At 48.4% G+C, this 18,375-nt stretch overlaps 3 protein-coding genes and 1 long non-coding RNA gene across 5 annotated transcripts; 2 read left to right on the top strand and 2 right to left on the bottom strand.

Moving 5' to 3' along the window:
• Positions 1-934: 934 nt before the first annotated feature.
• On the top strand, positions 935-1,906 carry TSSK2 (testis specific serine kinase 2). The gene has a single exon (XM_010299252.2). It carries the CDS (start codon positions 935-937, stop codon positions 1,904-1,906), a length of 972 nt encoding a protein of 323 aa, XP_010297554.2.
• Positions 1,907-2,496: 590 nt separating this feature from the next.
• ESS2 (ess-2 spliceosome associated protein) lies at positions 2,497-11,524 on the bottom strand. The gene is made up of 10 exons (XM_075769395.1): positions 11,357-11,524; positions 10,727-10,895; positions 10,100-10,195; positions 9,310-9,476; positions 7,263-7,380; positions 6,417-6,550; positions 6,167-6,269; positions 4,794-4,903; positions 3,751-3,866; positions 2,497-3,201 (listed from the first exon to the last, which is right to left on the bottom strand). Exons 1-10 carry the CDS (start codon positions 11,501-11,503, stop codon positions 2,916-2,918), a joined length of 1,446 nt encoding a protein of 481 aa, XP_075625510.1. The 5' UTR covers positions 11,504-11,524; the 3' UTR covers positions 2,497-2,915.
• Positions 11,488-14,265, top strand: LOC142604217 (uncharacterized). 2 transcript variants are annotated; one of them, XR_012838101.1, is made up of 3 exons: positions 11,488-11,574; positions 13,396-13,655; positions 13,890-14,265. It is a non-coding gene; the product is annotated as an uncharacterized LOC142604217 (long non-coding RNA). The 2 variants fall into 2 exon arrangements; XR_012838102.1 differs by lacking the exon at positions 11,488-11,574 and adding an exon at positions 11,989-12,044.
• Positions 12,638-14,382, bottom strand: GSC2 (goosecoid homeobox 2). The gene is made up of 3 exons (XM_010311289.2): positions 14,079-14,382; positions 13,375-13,622; positions 12,638-12,812 (listed from the first exon to the last, which is right to left on the bottom strand). Exons 1-3 carry the CDS (start codon positions 14,380-14,382, stop codon positions 12,708-12,710), a joined length of 657 nt encoding a protein of 218 aa, XP_010309591.1. The 3' UTR covers positions 12,638-12,707.
• Positions 14,383-18,375: the final 3,993 nt, after the last annotated feature.

The raw sequence follows: 18,375 nt of genomic DNA, 5'->3' as shown, positions 1-18,375 counted from the left end.
TTTTCAGAATGACATTGTCATCCACGCTGGTGGACAGACCACGATTGTCCCCAGCCCCTCTGTGTTGTGATCGTCAACATCATCAAGTCTTTGGAGTCACACACATGGCAGCTGTAAAAACAAATTTGAAAAAGCTGAAATCAACACAAACCAAAATTCTCCAGAGGCTGATTACAGTGAAGCAATCAACATGCAAAACAGCAATCCTCTGAGCCATTTTGAGGAAGGTGTTGGTGTGAGCCTTTCTTAAGAAAAGCAGACACTGGAAGTCAAAACGTAACTCCCCCACCGAGGAAGGGTTTAAGAAAATGCCAGCTGCAAAGCCCACGAAAGCAGCCAATCATCAGAGCTACAAAATGGAGGGGCTGGATGAACAACAAGGAAATGAACGTAAAAAAAGCCACCTCCTTCCCCTAACAAGCCCATGAGGAAAAAAAATAAACCAGTTCTCAAACACAGCCCTGGCGAAGGCAAGAAAAGCAGCATCCATCCCTTTTGAGGACAGCTGGCCGACAAGGAGCAAGGCCACCACACGCCAGAAGCAAGCGTATGTGGAGCTTAAAAGATTGAGACATACAAAAAGACAACAGACAAAATTTCACCACACGTGAATAAAAAGACTTAGGTACATTTTAGGAAAGAAAAACTTCCATCCTGTTAGCAAAACTAAATAGAAAGATCATTTGATGAAGGCAGCAGAGCACAACCAACGTCTCTCAGCAAGGTGATGTTCAGTTTTTGAAAGAAAGGTCCTTCCAAGTGCCCCGTGCAGGGGCAGCCGCCTGTGACATCACACAGTGGCCAGCGCCGGGGTGCCCACCCACCTGCCGCATCAGTGCCCTGGGCAGCCACCATGGTGCGTGGGCACACCACCTGCCACCACGCATGATGCACACCAACAACAACTCACACAGCTCCCGCCAGCTCGCCCACCATGGATGATGCTGTGGTGCTTGGAAAGAAAGGCTACAGCCTGAGCAACACGCTGGGAGAAGGCTCTTATGGCAAAGTGAAATCTGCCTACTGTGACCAGCTCAAATGCAACGTGGCCATCAAGATAATCGACAAGAGGAAAACTCCTCGGGACTTCCTGGAAAAATTTCTCCCCAGGGAAATAGAGGCTTTGAGACGTTTGCACCACCCCTCAATCATCAAAACCTATGAGATTTTTGAGACATCAGCTGGGAAAGTGTACATCGTGATGGAGCTGGGGGAAAAGGGAGACCTCCTGGACTACATCAAGATCACAGGAGCTATGAAAGAGGACATTGCTCGCATCAAGTTTCATCAGTTGGCTTCTGCCATCAAGCACTGCCACGACTCGGACTTCGCTCACAGGGACTTGAAATGTGAGAACATCCTTCTCGATGAAGACCTCAACATCAAGCTGTCAGACTTTGGTTTTTCCAAATCCTTGTCTCGGGATGAAAACGGAAGAACTATTCTCAGCAAAACCTTCTGTGGCTCTGCTGCGTACGCAGCTCCTGAAGTGCTACAGGGCATTCCTTGTGACCCCAGGATTTCCGATATATGGAGCCTGGGTGTAATCCTGTATACAATGGTCTACGCTTTAATGCCATTTGACGATTCCAATGTCAGGAAAATGATCTGTATCCAGAAACAACACAGGATTCCTTTCCCCAACACAAAATACCTGACTGTAGAGTGCAAGGACCTCATTTACCACCTGCTCCAGCCCAACGTGTCTCAGAGGTTGTGCATAGATCAAGTTTTGAAACACTCATGGCTGCAGACTCCAAAATCCAGGCTCCCTTCCCCTCTGCCAGCCGCAGAAGAGGGCGAGTGTTCCCAAAACCTGCGCGAAGGAAAGCCTGAGCACAAGCTGCAAGCGAAATCCCATTCTGCAGAAAGGGAAGGAGAGGGGAAGCAAAAGGGAGCCTCTTAAAGATGGCTGGTTTTTAACAATAGCACAATGGGTCTAACTTGTGAACTGGTGGTTTTCAACTTCAGCTTCTCTGGACCCTTTCAGAAATAGTCCTCGTCTTTTGCTTTACAGAGTACAGCAACAGAAGACACAGCACATCTGCTGAGTGAATGAACAGCTTAATACTACTATTCTCAAAAGACCTGTCTCTAATAGGGTTTGCAGGGTCGAGAAGTTACCGTCAAAACACATTGGAAAGTTTTTCAGTGCTGTTGACATTTAACAGCTCTTATGCTCTCGTTTCTCAAGTTCCTGACTACACCGGCTGCAGAATTCACACATGCATCACGTTTTGGATTCAGTAAGAGGGCAGGTTATTAGGAAGTGTGAACTGATGTCTGAGACTGTATGCATACTGTTTTCATAATGTACCACCTCTCTTGACAGACCCACTGTACGTTCAAGAGCATAAGTTTAAACTCCGCTTTAAATTAAAGATAAGCCCTCTAAAATTATGGGTCATGTCTCAATATATACATGGTTGTATCCCTTCTTCTGCAAAGGACAAACCCAAAGAAGTTTGACAAGCCAGAAAAAAGTCCAGTTCAACCTTTTAGGAAGGATTAGCACATTTTATAAATAGACATATCTGTACAGAAACATATTTAAATGCATGCCCATCTTAAAGAGAAATATATCTTTTAAAAATTATCACCATTTTCCAAGAGTCCAGAATCTTCTCTGCTGTTGCAGGAAGCATCCTTCTGCTACAGCAGCCCTGTGCATCCCACCCATGCAGCTCAAAGGGAAGTTATACCACAGCAGGAGATAACTCTGCTTCCAAAAAGCACATTACAGGCTATTTTAGCTATATAGTCTAGAGTAGCGTTGGTCCCAGATCTTATAAATCGCTGGCTTCCATTCTGGCAGCTGTATCTAGACATCCCTTACTACCGATGGCCCACAACATCCAGTTTGCAGACAGCTGAGCACAGCCAGTTCACTATAGCCTTGCTGGTGACTAGAATATTCAGAAGAAATCAGATGCCTTCCTTCTTTTGGGAAGCTGCAGTAAATTGTCTGTGATTGATGTAGTATCCTGAGATACTGGCGTCTGAGATACTGTCCTAGACTGTGGGGTGCTTGTGGGTGTATGAGGCCCACTTGCTGGGGTCTTGTAACCAGGAGTTCCTGTGTGGGCTGGGGAAGGAGTATAGCTGGCTCGCAGGGCTTTGTCGGTATATTTACTCGCAGTCCTGTTTACTAGTCTTTGCAAAGCTGGCGACATTGCTGGACTTAGTCCTTTTGGGGTGAGGCTGGAATAGAATAAAGTTTTAAAAGATTTTACAATTAAAATCGGTCATTTATCAGGAAGAGCATCAATGCTTCCACAGGCGAGCTCGGTGTCCACTGCCCCCACAGACCAACTGGCTACAGAAGTCATTCTGCCTGCAGGTAAATGCAGCCTGTCTCTCTAGAGACAAGCAACAGAGAAACCACCCACATCCCTCCCAAACCTGAGTGGCACTGCCTGCCCTCTCCTTTGAGCCTGTTCAGTCTTTCCCATGACCCAGCCAAGCAAGCCCTATCACGTCTCCTCTTTGCAATGAGGCAAGACACCGATCCAGATGCATTGCTGGGTGGCTGTAGGGCCAAACAGTAATGCTGACAAGAGGGAGTATCAGGGACAGCCATCAGTCATCTTCCTGCAGGAATTAAGGTTTTTAATTTCTAAAAACTTCTAGTTTGACTGTTGCTTCTCCCGATTCCAGTACTCTTATCATTCCTTCATTTCTACATACATTGATTTAAATCTCATCAGAAAATACCTATCCCCAATTCTGCTGCCAGAACAGAAGTCTCACCTGGCCAAGTTTTCTGTCACTTTTCGAAGTGCCTCCTGCTTCTTTGCTCGGTTTTTAGCTGCCACTTCATTGGCCATCTTGAGTCCTAACCTCTCACGGCGCCCAGGCTCCAGGATCTACAAATGCATCACACAGTTCACTCGCCAAGGCACTCATATAAGTGCTACATAAATGAGTCAAAGCACCTTCAAAGTTGGATTCCAGCCTACAGGGATCTAAAGTGGGGAGAAGTGGGATCAGCCCATACCTCTCTGCTGCTATATAAAAGCCAGAGAGGACACAGAGAGACCTTCAACCTGCCTTAGCAAGTAACAAAAATGGTAAAACCAGTTCAGTCAAGGAAGCAGCCATTACCTCTGGCATTTCCTCCTGCTGTCTCTCCTGGACAAACAATGTCACCTGTGTCTTGCCGAGCCTGGCCTGCAGCCAGCCAGCTCTCAGGCAAACACAGACATTGCTAAACAGCAGGAGAACCAGTCAAGGGCTTCGGAGTCTGACAAAACAGGGGCACATACAGCAAATTACACCTTTCTTAAACTAAGAGTCTCAGACAGCTCACATTTCAATGACACCAGCAGGAGGCAGGTGGCATGCAGGGTCAGGTGCCATTAGCAAAGCCAGAGTGTCTTTTCTACTCTCAAGTGATACACCTGCCTCAGGCTGTGACAGCCAGGAGATCAAGACAGAGGGAAATCCTACAATTTCTACCCATTCATAAATTAAAGTCAGAGAAATCAGGCATCTCTTCAGCTTTCTCTGAAAGCCCCTCTGTCTGGGCCCATCATCAAATATTGACTCGCACTCTCCTGCCAACAGTGTGTCATCCATCTTAGCTATCTCCACCAAGTAGCTTTCACGTGGAGCCATGTCCACCTCCACCCTCCAAGCAGAACCTGGATTATTAGTCTCAAGGACTGGGAGCACAGCCCAGAGATGTGTCACACTCCCACAACAATGTCAATCTATTAGTTACTCACTTGTCTTTCCCTTCTTAGTCCTTCCCCCCCAAGAAGAATGCCATGCTGACTCCTGACATGAAATACCTTGAATGCTGGTCCAGGTGTTCTGTCCACATATGGTGTTTCTGACCCTTCTAGATGCAAAGGGGTGCTTTCGATTTCACCCCACGTCATAAAAGGAGACTCATTCACACCTAAAAACAAATTTTAAAAGTCATGCTCACACAAGACATTTGACTATTCATTCATCGCAAAAAAAAAAAAACCAAACAGAGAAGCAAATTATGAAATACAGCAAATTAATCAAGACACAAAGGAGCCCCTCCACGGCAGAGGAAATCACAGCCAATGGTGAATAGTAACATGTGGTTCCCATTAAAAGAGCGTGACCTTAAACTCATAGGATTGCCTGTGCTGTGTCACCCTAGGTTATGACACCCAAGCACTGTCCTTTCCACGTGTTTATTTTTCCAGTTGGTGAGCTTTTGCTTAGTGACACTTTAATTTTTTTCCTCTACAATACTAGTCTTCCCCTCTGCTATTGTATGAAACTCTAACTATGGACAAACTATTTAAAATCAAGGAAATGAGCAGAAGACACAAGATACTTGTAATAGCTAAATGTACCCTCAATTCATCTTGAGGCTAGCCTGCACCCAACGGTGACTGCACCTTGCCTAACAGCTACAACTGCAGAATAGATTCTAAAAGCCCCACTGCCTAGAAAATCCTGCTGCCCAGGGTTTGGAAAAGGCATTTACAGCAGAGAAAGGAGGTGCGCTCCAAATGCCACCTACAGGCTTTTCGGAGGAAAAGCCTCAGTATGTTCACCTTTTTGCATAGTGACAAAAGACAGGGAAATATAATGGCTGGTGAAGAACAGCTAAAAATTCAGATATCCCATTTCAACTGGAAGAAAAATAATCAGTTTCTTCTACCTGAAAGTATCCTGCAGCTAATACATTTGAACAAAAGGATTCTATAATACACAAGTGTATTCAGAGAAAGAAAGAACCTAGAAAGAAGTAGACCTGTAAGAAAACAGTAGGTTAGACTGAAGGAAGTGAGAAACACCACATCCCTATGAGCCAGGCTGAACCCTCATGCAGCGAACTACTGGACACAGTGACACGAATGCTCCCCATTTTGCAAAATGAGCAGCTGAACTCATTGGAAGCTTGATGTTTGTGAAACATCTGAATTCCTATCTTTAAGCCCTAGAGAAGCATCACTCAGGGATAAAACAAGCAGCTACAGCATTCCAGGTGCCTAGGAAATCTCACAACCCTCTAGATGATTCCTATGCAACAGCACAGCAGCTTGCTCAGAGCCTCTCAGGTACTGCACAACTTCTCTTGCCAGTTTATCGGAGTAGGATTTAAGTGTTGAACAAACAGAGCATCAAAATAAGTGCCATAGCAATCCTCTTAACATCAGAATAAATAAAACCTTCTTACCAGGGGCAGGAGAAGGGGTAGCCACAAACCCATAACCATTCACTTTCGGAGATTCTTGTGGTATCAGCTCCTTCCCATCTGGTCCCACTTTGCCTTGTTTATACTGAAACAAAAAAGACAATGCCGTTCACTGGCCTTTGGAGAAAGGTATGTGACAGCTGTATCTAGCACACACACAGTTCTCCTGGCTGATGAACAATACCAGAGGGCAGAGTCTAACAAGGTTTTAGAAGAAGTAAAATTATCCAACCTGGGCATTGAGAGCTGCAGCTTGCTGGAGCTGTGATTTGCTCACAGCTTGGCTAAAAGGGTCCTTCACAAAACGGGTGTTTCGATGGACAACTTCCCTGGGCTTCTTAAATACATCATCCTCATCAGGTACACCTTGAAAAGCAAAATATCTTTTAAGAAAGGGCTCAGGTAACACTAGGCAGCGTGCTTTAAAGCCCCCAACCAACATGATGCTTGCCACATATTCCTACACAACATCAAATCCATCAGCAATTCCAGTGTATCTCTAGCAATTTAAAACAAAATTTGCACTAGATATATGCTTTGTAACACCTGACATCTGTAAAATAAGATCAGATTTATTTATTTTAAGAAAACAGTCAACAAGAGTTTCTTTTCTCTACTTCACTGGTTTGCAGAAATTATCAATTGTACATTTATAGCCAAAAAGAAAACTGTTTACAAAATAATGTAGTTTTCTATAGCAACTAAGGGATCGACAAGCCCAAGGAGCACTCTTTGAGCAGAAGCCAAGAATGACAATAAAGAAGACAAGAAAGTGCTCCTAAATAAGATAGGCCAAACTGGAAAGAGCTTTGGCTCCTGAAAACAATTGCTTCTATAATACAGATAATAAGCTTCTCAATGACAACTAGAACATGATCAAACTTTGCAATCAGAGGCAAAGGAGCAAGGTCCAAAGAAAGAAAAAAAAAAAAAAAAGACTTTATAAAACAACTTTACATATCTGAGCTTCACAGAAGAAAAAGTGCAGTATTACCAGTAAGACCTGCTCAGTCATCTATAGAAATGCTGTAAGAACTGTTTGGAGTCAATGCCTCTCCTGAGAAACCTGGCACCTCACCTGTCGGATAATACATGAGGGTGTTTCGAGCCGTGTACTCCCAGGTCTCCAGTCCAGCTTTCACATTCTCCAGAGCTTGCTGCTCTGCTGAAGGAAGTGCCAGGTTCTCATTTCGTCGCTGAAAGGGCAATGGAACAAAAAAATTTAAAAAGCTAAAAAATAAAAAAAAAATCAGGTGTGAAACAGACTCCTGCAATCTTTTAACCAGGCATACATGAGCTGGAGAGCTCAATCATGACCTCATGACTCATGACTCGCACACTTTGCATCTGGCGTGGCACAAGCACTCTCTGGCAAGTGGCATTTGAGAAGCCATCCTGTTCCCAGGTGAGCTTGCAAACAACACCTCCATATGAGGTTCTGGTATAAAATCAAGTGAGAACTAAAGAATTAACTTCTCAGAAAGATTATGACTTTGTTTATTACATCTTGTGACAACCCTTGTGATGGTTCAGACTCTTCCTGTTTTTCTCTATCTGCTCATCAAAATTCAAATGAGGCATCCATTGCTAAATAAGGGAAGAGCAACATATGACACTCATATCTAACATAAAGGCAGGCTACAAGGTTTTGGCACGTAACCTTGGGAGAATATTTGTACCATCCTAGTCTCGTGCAAACTGTATTAGCTGAGGCAAGCAGTAATGAAAGAACGGACGCTTCTTCAATACTTAAGAGAGTTTTCAAACATTTCCATAGGCAGTACAGGTATGGAAGCATTTGACATATTCATGTGATTACTTGCATGCTGTTACCAGCGTACTAGTATCACTGTAGTATCACCAAAGAGAAACTAATAGAATGCAGTCAGCTACCGACAAGTTACTCCATTTTAAAATTCTCATAGTAATTAAACTAGACAATTACTGCCAGAAGCTATATATTAAAGACATCAACTGATGTTATCTTTAATAGGTATCATCCATATACATTTAAGTAGCAGTATTGCCACTGAATACACTAAATGAGGCATAGCAAAGTTGTTCTGCTACACAAAAAGCATGCTGTGCAAGGAAACGCGAGGTCTGAACAGAGTGCTGGGTGACAGGAACACACACAACATCAGCACAAGACCAGCTCCAGCAACTTCACCTTGACCTGAAACAACCTGTGCTTTGGGAATGTTCTCCTGCTGCCTGCCTTTTAATTTTGGATGAAAGCATTCAAGCAAAGAAGATGCATAAGGAGCCACAGAGGGCATTTTTATTCTAACAGACACCGAGGGTTTACATTAGCTGGGATACAAACATAACACTTGTAACAACAGCAGTGAACACTCATGTGTCAGTGCCAAGCTTCATTAACAGGCACTGCAGCTCACATCCATCACTGACACATCTGGCAACAATGCCAGCTGCTCACTGCTGGTGGAGAAAGATGGACATGGCAGCCCCAGAACAGCTCCTGAACCTCCCACGAAGCTAGCTGAGAAAGACAGCACAGCCAGCCATGTACATACCATGTACAGTACTTCGGCAGCTGAATGGATTATTACCGATAACAGAAAACTGAAATGAGAAAGACAATCTAACTGCAAATAATAAAGGGCTGATGGACAAGCAACAGGAACTGTTCTCAACTGCTCTCTTTGGTATTGCTGCTTATGGAAAAGACTGCCAAGAACAGCAATACTTGCACTTAGTGCAACGTCTCAGTCTCAAAACTTTAGGACGAGACAGATCCTCAGCAACTATGTCAACACTGTTCTTGCATTACAGATGGGGGAAAATCAGGACTGCAAAAGGAAGCAATGAGCTGTCACAGGACCCAGGAAACTCAGGCTTAGCTCAGATTAAGATGTGATCACCCTGTGCACCTACTATCCAAAATCAAGACCTTTCTATTCTTATTCAATCATATGAGTAATTCAACAGTCTAATGCGACAGCCCCATGCTCAGAGCAAATGAATTCTCATTCATATTTATAGCAGGATTCGAAAACAGAAGGTGAGATAATTTATTCAAACAAGAAAGAAATACAGTGAAATGGTAGTTCCCTGCTGTGTCACTTTGGAAGAGCAGAGATACAGCCGAGCCATTTCCCTACCTGGGCATACTCCTCTTCTGCACTGTACAGCCAAGCATGCTTGACTTTCTCCTTCTCTTTGGCCACTTCCATGATCTGCTCAAATGAAGCATTATCTTCACTTGTGTGTTTTGCTAAGAAGCTGTCCAGACTGGGAAGTGCCTCTTTATCATCTTTTTCTGCTTCTCCTAACAAGAGGAGGGAAGAAGCCTGAGAAAGGTTGATACCTCCATTTCTATCAGAGTGCTATACATCAGTCTTAATCCCTTCCGACAGCGAGCCTTCTACAGACCCGATAATAATTAACATTAAGCTTGGTGAAAAAAAAACCATATATACACACAGAGTGGTACAATAATAAATTCTTTTTTGGAAAATATATAATTAACTTCCACATAAAACCTTTTATGGCATTTACAGTTATTTGTGTTAAAGGGAAAACACATAAGTGGACAGCTGCTCACAGGCATTTTTAATATACTATATGAACAGCTCTGCCCCTACAATCTTTGCTTATTTACAGAATTAATTTCAGGCGACAGGAAAAATTTACTGCCTTCAAAGAGATCAATTGAGCTACGAATTTACACAGCCATAAAGAGAATTCACTGAGAATAAACTGAGAATTCACACACATGATGTAAAACATTACATCAAGTTCACCTTCAGAGTGATAATTTTTACCTACTAGAAGGTTAACAGAAACTGCTTAAACATTTGCTAAATACTCAAAATTCTTATAGGAGACAGACCTCACAAAAGTATTTTCCTGCTGCTGAAGAATTCAGCTAGAGAAATATCATTCTCCTACCTTCCTCTGCAGATTTGGTGCCAGCTTTGGATTTATTCCCCAGTGGAAGACCACCTGGATGCACATCTGGGGTTTCAAACGTGGCTGGAGTAACATCTGTGACAGAAAAGAAAAGGCTCACATAGTTACCGGAGCATGGAATAAAACACTTGCTCTCACATCTTCCACCATAGTAAGGGTCATGTGCCAAACAAGTCACAGAAAACATATCAAGAGAACAACATTTTAATTAAAGATTGTGAAAACTCCAAAATGTTATATTCAATTCTGTCCCAACCACTGAACAAGATTTTTGCACTCATCGAAGACACTCATTTTCTCCTGCTGGGAAAATTTCACAGGAGAGCCACAGCCCGGTACATTCGCCACCCTATCTACAGCTTTAACCAAATAAGCAAGCAGCAGCGTAACAATCCTAACCTAGGCCAGAGCCAGCACTGGCAGGAATTATTAGATACTACCACAGAGAAACTCAGCATCAGCCATCAGATACCGGCTACTACCCAATCCGAAATATTAATTCCCACACAATGTCAATCTTGATTCTTTAAGATAAGCACTGCCTGCACAAAGTTAGGTAAACCAGAGCAGTAATATTAGATATAAAAACTTTATGCCAGCTCTTACAGGGCACAGGTGTGTCCCTCGATGATTTGCCCAAGGAGGAGCCAAACTTGATCGCAATTTGTCTCATTTTCTCCAAGTCACCATTTTCTTCAGCCTCCAGATACTCCTTCTGCGCTCGCAACTTCTCCACGTCGGGGAAGAAGTCTCGCTGAATGATTTTTTCTAAGCCCTATAAAGAGAGAGACAACTGCAAGGCCGTGCTGGGACACATCGGAGTGCCACATCAGCTCGGGGCCGGCCGCACACAGCCCACCGGGAGGGGGACGGGCTGCCCACGGGGAGGGGGACGGGCTGCCCACGGGGAGGGGGTCGGGCTGCCCACGGGGAGGGGGACGGGCTGCCCACCGGGAGGGGGACGGGCTGCCCACCGGGAGGGGGACGGGCTGCCCACCGGGAGGACCCACGGGCGCTGCAAGCCGAGGCTGGGACGGTGGCAGCAGGCCGGCACCTGTCGCCACAGGAGCCCAAGGGGCGGCCCCAGGGCTGCCTCGGCCCCAGGCCCGACCCGCTGCCAGGGTCACAGCGGGCAGCGGCCGCGGGCGGACCAGAGCCGGGCCCCGCCGCGCCAGAAGCCGCTCGGCCCGGGTGCCGGGAGAGCGGGGCCGCCCGGGCCCAGGCCCGCCGGCCTACCTCGATGTAGGCCTCCTCATCCAGGATCTTCTTCCGGCGCTTCTGGGCCGGGGGGGTCGCCTTCTTCCCCGTCGCCATGGCGGTGCCCGCGGCGGCAGCTGTCACCAAGGCGCCGGAGGAGACCGCTGCAACCGCCGCCGCCTCCATTGCGAACGCGACGCGCAGTGACGTCACACCGCCGCGCCACGAGGAACCGGAACGCCCCGCCCCGGAGAGACGCACGGAGCAGTGCGCGCGGCGGCCAGCGCGCCCCCTGCCGGCCGGGAGGACCCGCCCGGTCCCGCTCCATGACAACGGCGCGGCCTCGGTCCGGGGCGGGGGGATGCGGCCTCACGGACTGGGCTGTGCCGGGCCGCGGCCGGACACCGGGCCCCGGCCTGGGGACAGCCGCGGGGGCGCTGCCTGTCCCTGCCGGTGCGGGCCGGGGCGAGGCCCTCGGTACCCACAGGCCGCGCGTTGGGTCTCTCCCTCCCAGCACCTCCCCGGCCGCCCTCAGGGCTCCTCAGCGGCACCCCGGGCTCCCCGGGCAGCGGGGACCAGCGCCTGGGTGCCCGAGGGCTGTGGAAGGCCCCCTCGGGGCCGTGGGGCAGGCGAAGGCCCTACGGGGAGCGGCCCTACGGGGAGCAGCCCCCGCCGTCAGGCACGGCCAGGGCCCCCCCGCCGCCGGCTCTCCACAGCACGCACAGAGGTGACAGGGACGGGTTTATTTATCTCGCTGCTTTACAGGACGTGGTTTCTGCTCAGCCCCGCCGGGGACACGGACACCGCTTGCACTGACAGGGAACCGGCCGGAGCAGCGAGCTGAACCCTGGCTGTGCCGACCCCTCTCGCCACAGCAGCGGGGTCACCTCTCCCGTGGGCTGTAGGGAGAAATCCGTGTTTCTTTGTTAAGGAACAAATCGCCTGGTCACTGAGTTCAACCCCAAAAGCAACTCCATTGATGCCATTGAGGTGCTGAAAATTAGAAACATTCATTTGCAGGATATTTTGCAAATCTACAGTAGTAAAACAAGCACAAATACTACCGCACAGAGCAAAGACGTGAAGGGGAGTCTCCCCTTCTCCTGAAGCACACACATTTACCACTAGTACAGCTCTGTCCCTGCATGGGCTTTGGGCAGTGGTTTCTGCTTAGGCATCTGAGGGTCACGCCTGGTGAGTTACTTGCCACGTGAACTAGGTTTGGAAGAGAAACCGGGATGTGAAAGTACCATGTCTGCTTTTACCTGTCCTCCTCCTCTGGGAATCAGAGATTCCCTTTTGCTTCATTAGCCCCCCGTGGGCTACCTCCCTGCGGAACCTGTCAGCTACGGGAAATGGATGCTCTTGGCATTCATCTGCTGACCGACCACTAACAGCTCTCCTCAGGGGGCTTCTTGGTGCCTTGAAGGATCAGCGCTGAAGCAGACGCCCTCTTCTGATGCCGCCACTTGGCCCGTCGATTTTTAAACCAAACCTAGAAAGTACAAAACAAGAAAAGAAGAACTTAGGTGTTTCACGTGTTGCTCGGAGGGGACAGGCGGTCACACTCCTGGGCTGTACAGCGTGAGCTTTAGGATACTGCAATGTATTTCCCCATATAAAAGTTTGATACAAGATTTAATCTGTCTCTCCCCTGCAATCCTGCTCAGATGCATGTAAGGGGCACAAAGGAGCTGAGACACCCCACCCACCCCTCCCGTGGCAGATTCAGAAGTCACGCAGATCACTTAAATAAGGAATACACACTCGGGTGCAGGGAACAAGCAGAACTGGGCACGTCTGTGTGTTTGTATAGGTGAACCCAGGAGAGACAGAGTGAGTGAGTCTGCGGGACCAGACACCAGAACAAATCAGCCTGACAGAACTGTTTTACACTCTTCCATTGCTTGCCAAACCTAGTTTTCTTAAACACCCAAGAATGGTTTTTAAAATGAGGCCCTGGGTCTGTGGCTCCTGTAAAAGACAGCGCAATGCCCTGGTCCGTGTTCTCGGGGGCGTTGGAGCAAACAGCACCTCACCGAGTGGCAGGATCTCACCTCTACCCTCTCCTCCTTCAGGTGAATGCGGTTTGCCAGGTGCTCGCGGGTGATGACGTCTGGGTACTGGTTCTGATGGAAAAGCGTCTCCAGGGCCTGCAGCTGATCCTCGGTGAAGATGGTGCGATGCCGGCGCGTCCGGCGCTGGATCTGGTGGAAAGTCTGCAGCTCGCTCGGGCTCCCCTGGGGACTCTTGCAGACCCTGACGGCCGAGTGGAAGAGCTGCATGGGCCAGGGGAACCGGGCATCTGCAGGGGAGAGGCACAACGGCAGCATTAGGGGTGAGATGGAGCTAAAAACTCTTTTCCTTGAAGGACAAATGAGGTTCCCCAGGGCCGGTGGTGTCAGGAAGCACAGGCACAGCTCTGCGCATCAGCAGCATGACCGTGGGGCCCCACACTCTACAGAGAAATTCCACCCCTAGAAGCCTCATCCTCTCAAGTGTTTTACAATAAAACAGTAATGTACAGTAATAAATAGCCCCTGCTGCTTTTAAAAACCTGGTGGCATTGCAGGTAACAGTGCCCACTCTTAGGACCTATGCCGAGAACAGATCCAGCTGCCCCTCGCTGGAGCTGGGATCTGAGAAGACCACCGTGGTGGTAGGCCAGACGCTACAGCGTCACTCAATGCCCAGGTTGTCCCCTCCGCTGGCACCAGCCCATCCACGAGCCCCACACCGTGAAACAAACCCAATCGCTCACCCAGCCAACTCGGCAAATCCTGCCGGGAACGGGCGCTCATGTGAGAACAGCAGCAGCAGTTGCAGCCTACTCCTTCCAGCTCTTCCTCCTCCTCCTCCTCCTCCTGCAGGGAGCTGGCCGGGATGGCCTCCAGCTCGCACAGCCCCTTGGGTGCGCAGTCCAAGATGCCCTGCAGGCACAGCGGGACCAGGACCTGGGGGCTCTTCTCTGCTGGGCTGGAGAGGATGTCCTCGATGCTGAACGAACACGGCTTCTTGAGGCCTCTCCTGACCGCATCGGTGTCCGACGCTGGCTCTGAAGACATCCTCTGCTGGCAGCAGCGGTCGCGGGAATGGGCAGCTCAGGTGGAGCGGGGTTTGCTCACCGTGTGCTAACTCTGGAGTAGGGTCTCGCAAGGAAAAAGGCAGCTTACGTAGCTTTTAAAATGGACTGGTGAAACCATCCAGAATCGCTGCTTTGTCTTGGCACTTCAAGTGACTGTCATTCTTGCAGCCGAGTTTTTATTTTATACGCACGCACACTTTTTCTCACTCTAACCTAGCTGCTGTATGACTGAAGCCACTCTAAATATATATATATAGAGAGAAAGATATAATCCCTCTGGAAAGAAAAACGTAAACCCCCCTGTGAATAAAATAAATTCTAACTAATCTTGGCAGCTTTGTGAAGGGTTAGTGTGGATCTAAGATTTAGCTAATCCCACAAAAATGACTGGAGAAGGAAATCTGATTTCTCCATCTCGGGTGTAGATTTGAGGTGGTTATGATCTCCATTGTGCTGCCGCCTCCGATCCAAGGAAGGGGGAGGATAGCTGTTCCCAGCCCAGAAATGGACCAGAGGATTAACTCCTTAAAAGAAGCAAATTATCCCTTTCTCTGGCCAAATGAAAGCTTTCCCATCAAAAGAAAGCTGTCATATCATACAATATGAGAGAGAAGAGAGTTCAGCTTAATAAAAAATCATTTTTAATGATAGCACAGCCTTTGGCCATGCCAGAACTCTCTGTGAAAGTTGATTTATTTTCTGCTGAAAGCAGAAAAAATGTATTTTCCCTCCTTCCCCTTTCCCCCACCTCCGCTGCCCTAATCATGGTGATAATGCAGATGCTTTGCCATGTATCCAACATACTCTTTGCAAGGATTCAAAGCCCTTAATAAATTAGATTACTGGCAGCTCACGGCAGCTGTGGCATAGCTTAGCGGCACATAGCCGCCTCCTGTACAGCTCAGCTGTAACCCTGCTCGGCATCGGGAATGGGAGGAGTGCTGCCTGCTGCCTCCATGTGCAGGCAGCCAACGAGATCCTGCAGCAGCTTGGGCAGGAGCGTGGCCTTGGTGCCGCAGCTAACGGGCGGTTCAGTGAGCCCAGAGCAGCTAGGATGGCTGCCTGGGGCAGCCAGGCTTCCCAGAGTCAGTCCCATTCCCAACTTCTTCTCCCCAGCAAGAGAGACTGAGGTGAGCTTACGGCCGAGAGCAGTGACTCAGGACGGGAGGGGACGCTTGGCACTGACCCTCCCGATGGCAAACAGCAAGAGGATCCACAGGAGGAGAGAGGACATCTTCCATCTTGGGCTTATAACTGAAATGAGTAGCTGGGGTTAAAATAGAGAACCTGACTTTGAGCTCAGGTTGCTGAGGAAAGTTTAAACCCAAGTTCTCTTGCCCTCAGTGCGGTTTAAGCCAAGGTAAGTAGGAAGGCTTCAGGATCTCACGTGGGGAATGCTCTCCCACTTGGAGTTTCTTTGCAGGGGAGAGAAGGTACCAGTCGCACCCATGGTACACCGAGGAGACACACAGGTGAGTGCTGTGAAACCACTGCACGTCAAAGGTCCTCGTGGCACCTCATGACTTCACACTGAACAGTCGAGCAACCCCTCCAGCATCACGCGAAAATGAGAGTCAGTCTCCAGGAGAGCCCCCTCGCAGTCCCCTCTCTCCTCTCCTTGGCCCTGCTTTCTGCCTGCCCTTCCTCACCCTGCTGCTCTCGCAGTGCTGGGAAGGGATGCCCCATAGCTGCTCTACCCGTGACCCTCACATCTCTATAAAATCTCACTTAAAACCAAACCACTATTTTTTCTTCCATCCCTTTATTTGCCTCTTCTTCAGCTATTCCGATGGCATAACATAAATTATAGCCATGGTCTATGAATCTTGACATGTTTGCTGTAGGCTTGAGAGGAAGACACCTTTGTAGCTGCCCGGTCTGGACATGTTCACTGCTGCCCCGCCAAGGTGTCAGCGCTCCAGAGAGGCACTGGGGATGCACTAACCCAGGGATCCTCGCACACTGCTCCCAGCTTTTGTGCACGTACCCAAACCCTGACACAGGAGACGGATGTGGGGCCAGGCTCTGCTCCCCACACCGTGCTGGTCCAGAGTGATGGCAGGGCAGGCGCACTGGGACATGCCGTGGGCAGGATCCGACCCTTTCTGCTCTCGGCTGTAATAATCATAGGCCCGAAGCGGATTAATTCTCATTCCCCATCCTTAACAAAGGACGCCTTTCCCTGGCCTCCGCTGCCCGTCCCTGCCTTCCCACCACACATGCACTTAGCCTATTAGGATCTCTGCTGATTGCTTTCTTTCATTCCTCCCGTACCTTTCACTTCAGAAAATGGACTGGTAATACTTCTTTTATCAAAGAATTATGGGATTTAGGACCCAGATCTTACAAAGAGACTTTTGATAGCTGCTGGTAATCAAATCCCAATCGGCGGACACTTCTCTGCACCCTGTTACCGGAGAGGAATAAAGGAAAGGGATTATTGATGTTCTGTTTACCGAGCCTCCAGGAGATAGGATCGCTGGGCTATTTCATATTAGAAAAGGAAAGGAAAATAAAACAAGACAGAAAAAAAAATGCAGACAAGGGAGGACAATATAGATATAGATAAAAAGAAAAGAAACAGGCTCTTATCATTTTCTTATTGGTTAAGGAGATTCCAAAGCCATTATAGAGGATTAGCAAAAAGGTTAATCTGCTTTAGCCGTTCACTTGTCAAAAGTGAATTTATGGGGTTTGAAAATCCTGCCTATGGTGAAACCAGAAAAAAAATGCCCCTCTCCCTCCCCTGCCCCTCCCTTCTGCAGGCAGCACAAGAGGATGGGAACGGGAGCCTCAGAGACCCTAAAACACAGGAGCACCCTCCCTCCCCTTGCCCCTGCTTGGGCACGTGCACCCATGGGAGCTCTGGTTTGGCAGTGCTTCCCCCTCTCCCTCACCCACATGGGGTGGCTGTGGGGCTCGGGGAGCGGAGGAGCAGGTCCAAGGGACGTGACTATCCTCCCACACTGCTCCATCTTTCCGGGGGTAAATCCCAGGCTGTTTCACTGGTTGATATCGGCAGCAGTCAGGGCAAACCTGGACCCGTGACTGGATTTGGACAACCAGGTTGATTTCTAAAGCAGAACAAAGATGGACGTTGCTGGTAAATGTTGCCAAAAACTCCAGGCTGGGGCTTATCTATCCCCAAACACAGTGCTCACCCAGGGAGCCACGTCTCAACATCCTCCCGGTCACCCAGCGCAGATGTTGGCCTGTCCCAGCCGCACTCTCCTGGGCTGCCCGTGCCACTGATTCGCCCAAGCGGCCAATGCCCATCACTCGCCTTTGTGCCACTGTGAGAAACAACCCAGGGAAAAAACAATCCTTCAAGGTCAAAAGCAGCCAGGAGCACTTTCTTGATAGCTGCTAGGTGAAGTTCAGGGGCATGTGTTAGTCAGGAGTTACGACTACATTTCATAAAGACACAGAAATCATAGAATCGTAGAATGGTTTGGGTCGGAAGGCACCATCTAGTCCAACCCCCAAATCATGCCTGTTAAAATAGTTCAACCCTGTGCCAAGTGACAAAAAGAACCCAGACAAAACCGTTTGGATTCAATGACAATTAATATCAAGTGTTATAATAAATCTGTTTCTCTCTCCAAAGGCCATTCCATCCTGCAGGAAGAAGCGGAGTCCCTCCACTGGCTATTAGTGTTAATTGGGATGCTGGCTAACAGGGATGGATAGCAGGAGGACCGTGGAGTACCAAACCTCCTCTGGTGCAACGAGGCACGGTGGAGACAAACAACTATTTCGCTCTGAAGCGTTTCATTTAGTATTTCCCAAATCTTACAACCACCATCTCATTCTGCCTGCCTTCCTCTTTGCTCAGCAGCGAGCACCAGCTCCCCATTTTTTTTCAGCCCTTCTGGGGGCTCTCGCTCCCCACCGACTATGGAAACAGCTTTCAGAGGATGTTTTTAATCCCCGATTTTGCAATCTGCGCTGGATCGAGTCGTGAGGAAGGCTC

The sequence above is a fragment of the Balearica regulorum genome, chromosome 17 (assembly GCF_011004875.1).
Source record: "Balearica regulorum gibbericeps isolate bBalReg1 chromosome 17, bBalReg1.pri, whole genome shotgun sequence".
NCBI classification, from domain to species: domain Eukaryota; kingdom Metazoa; phylum Chordata; class Aves; order Gruiformes; family Gruidae; genus Balearica; species Balearica regulorum.
The sequence above is the reverse complement of the archived record's forward strand: the minus strand, read 5'-3'. Positions and strand labels throughout refer to the sequence as shown.

Bases quoted from the DNA above. Each gene is read 5' to 3' on its own strand.
- TSSK2 (XM_010299252.2), top strand. From the start codon at position 935: ATGGATGATGCTGTGGTGCTTGGAAAGAAAGGCTACAGCCTGAGCAAC.
- ESS2 (XM_075769395.1), bottom strand. From the start codon at position 11,503: ATGGAGGCGGCGGCGGTTGCAGCGGTCTCCTCCGGCGCCTTGGTGACA. The intron at 6,270-6,416 runs GTTGGATAATTT...TTTTTGTTTCAG, and splicing joins CTGCAGCTCTCAATGCCCAG to TATAAACAAGGCAAAGTGGG. The intron at 4,904-6,166 runs GTAAGAAGGTTT...ATTTGTTTTTAG, and splicing joins TACCCCTTCTCCTGCCCCTG to GTGTGAATGAGTCTCCTTTT.
- GSC2 (XM_010311289.2), bottom strand. From the start codon at position 14,382: ATGTCTTCAGAGCCAGCGTCGGACACCGATGCGGTCAGGAGAGGCCTC. The intron at 13,623-14,078 runs GTGAGCGATTGG...TCTCCCCTGCAG, and splicing joins GGATTTGCCGAGTTGGCTGG to ATGCCCGGTTCCCCTGGCCC. The intron at 12,813-13,374 runs GTGAGATCCTGC...TGTACTTTCTAG, and splicing joins TGAAGGAGGAGAGGGTAGAG to GTTTGGTTTAAAAATCGACG.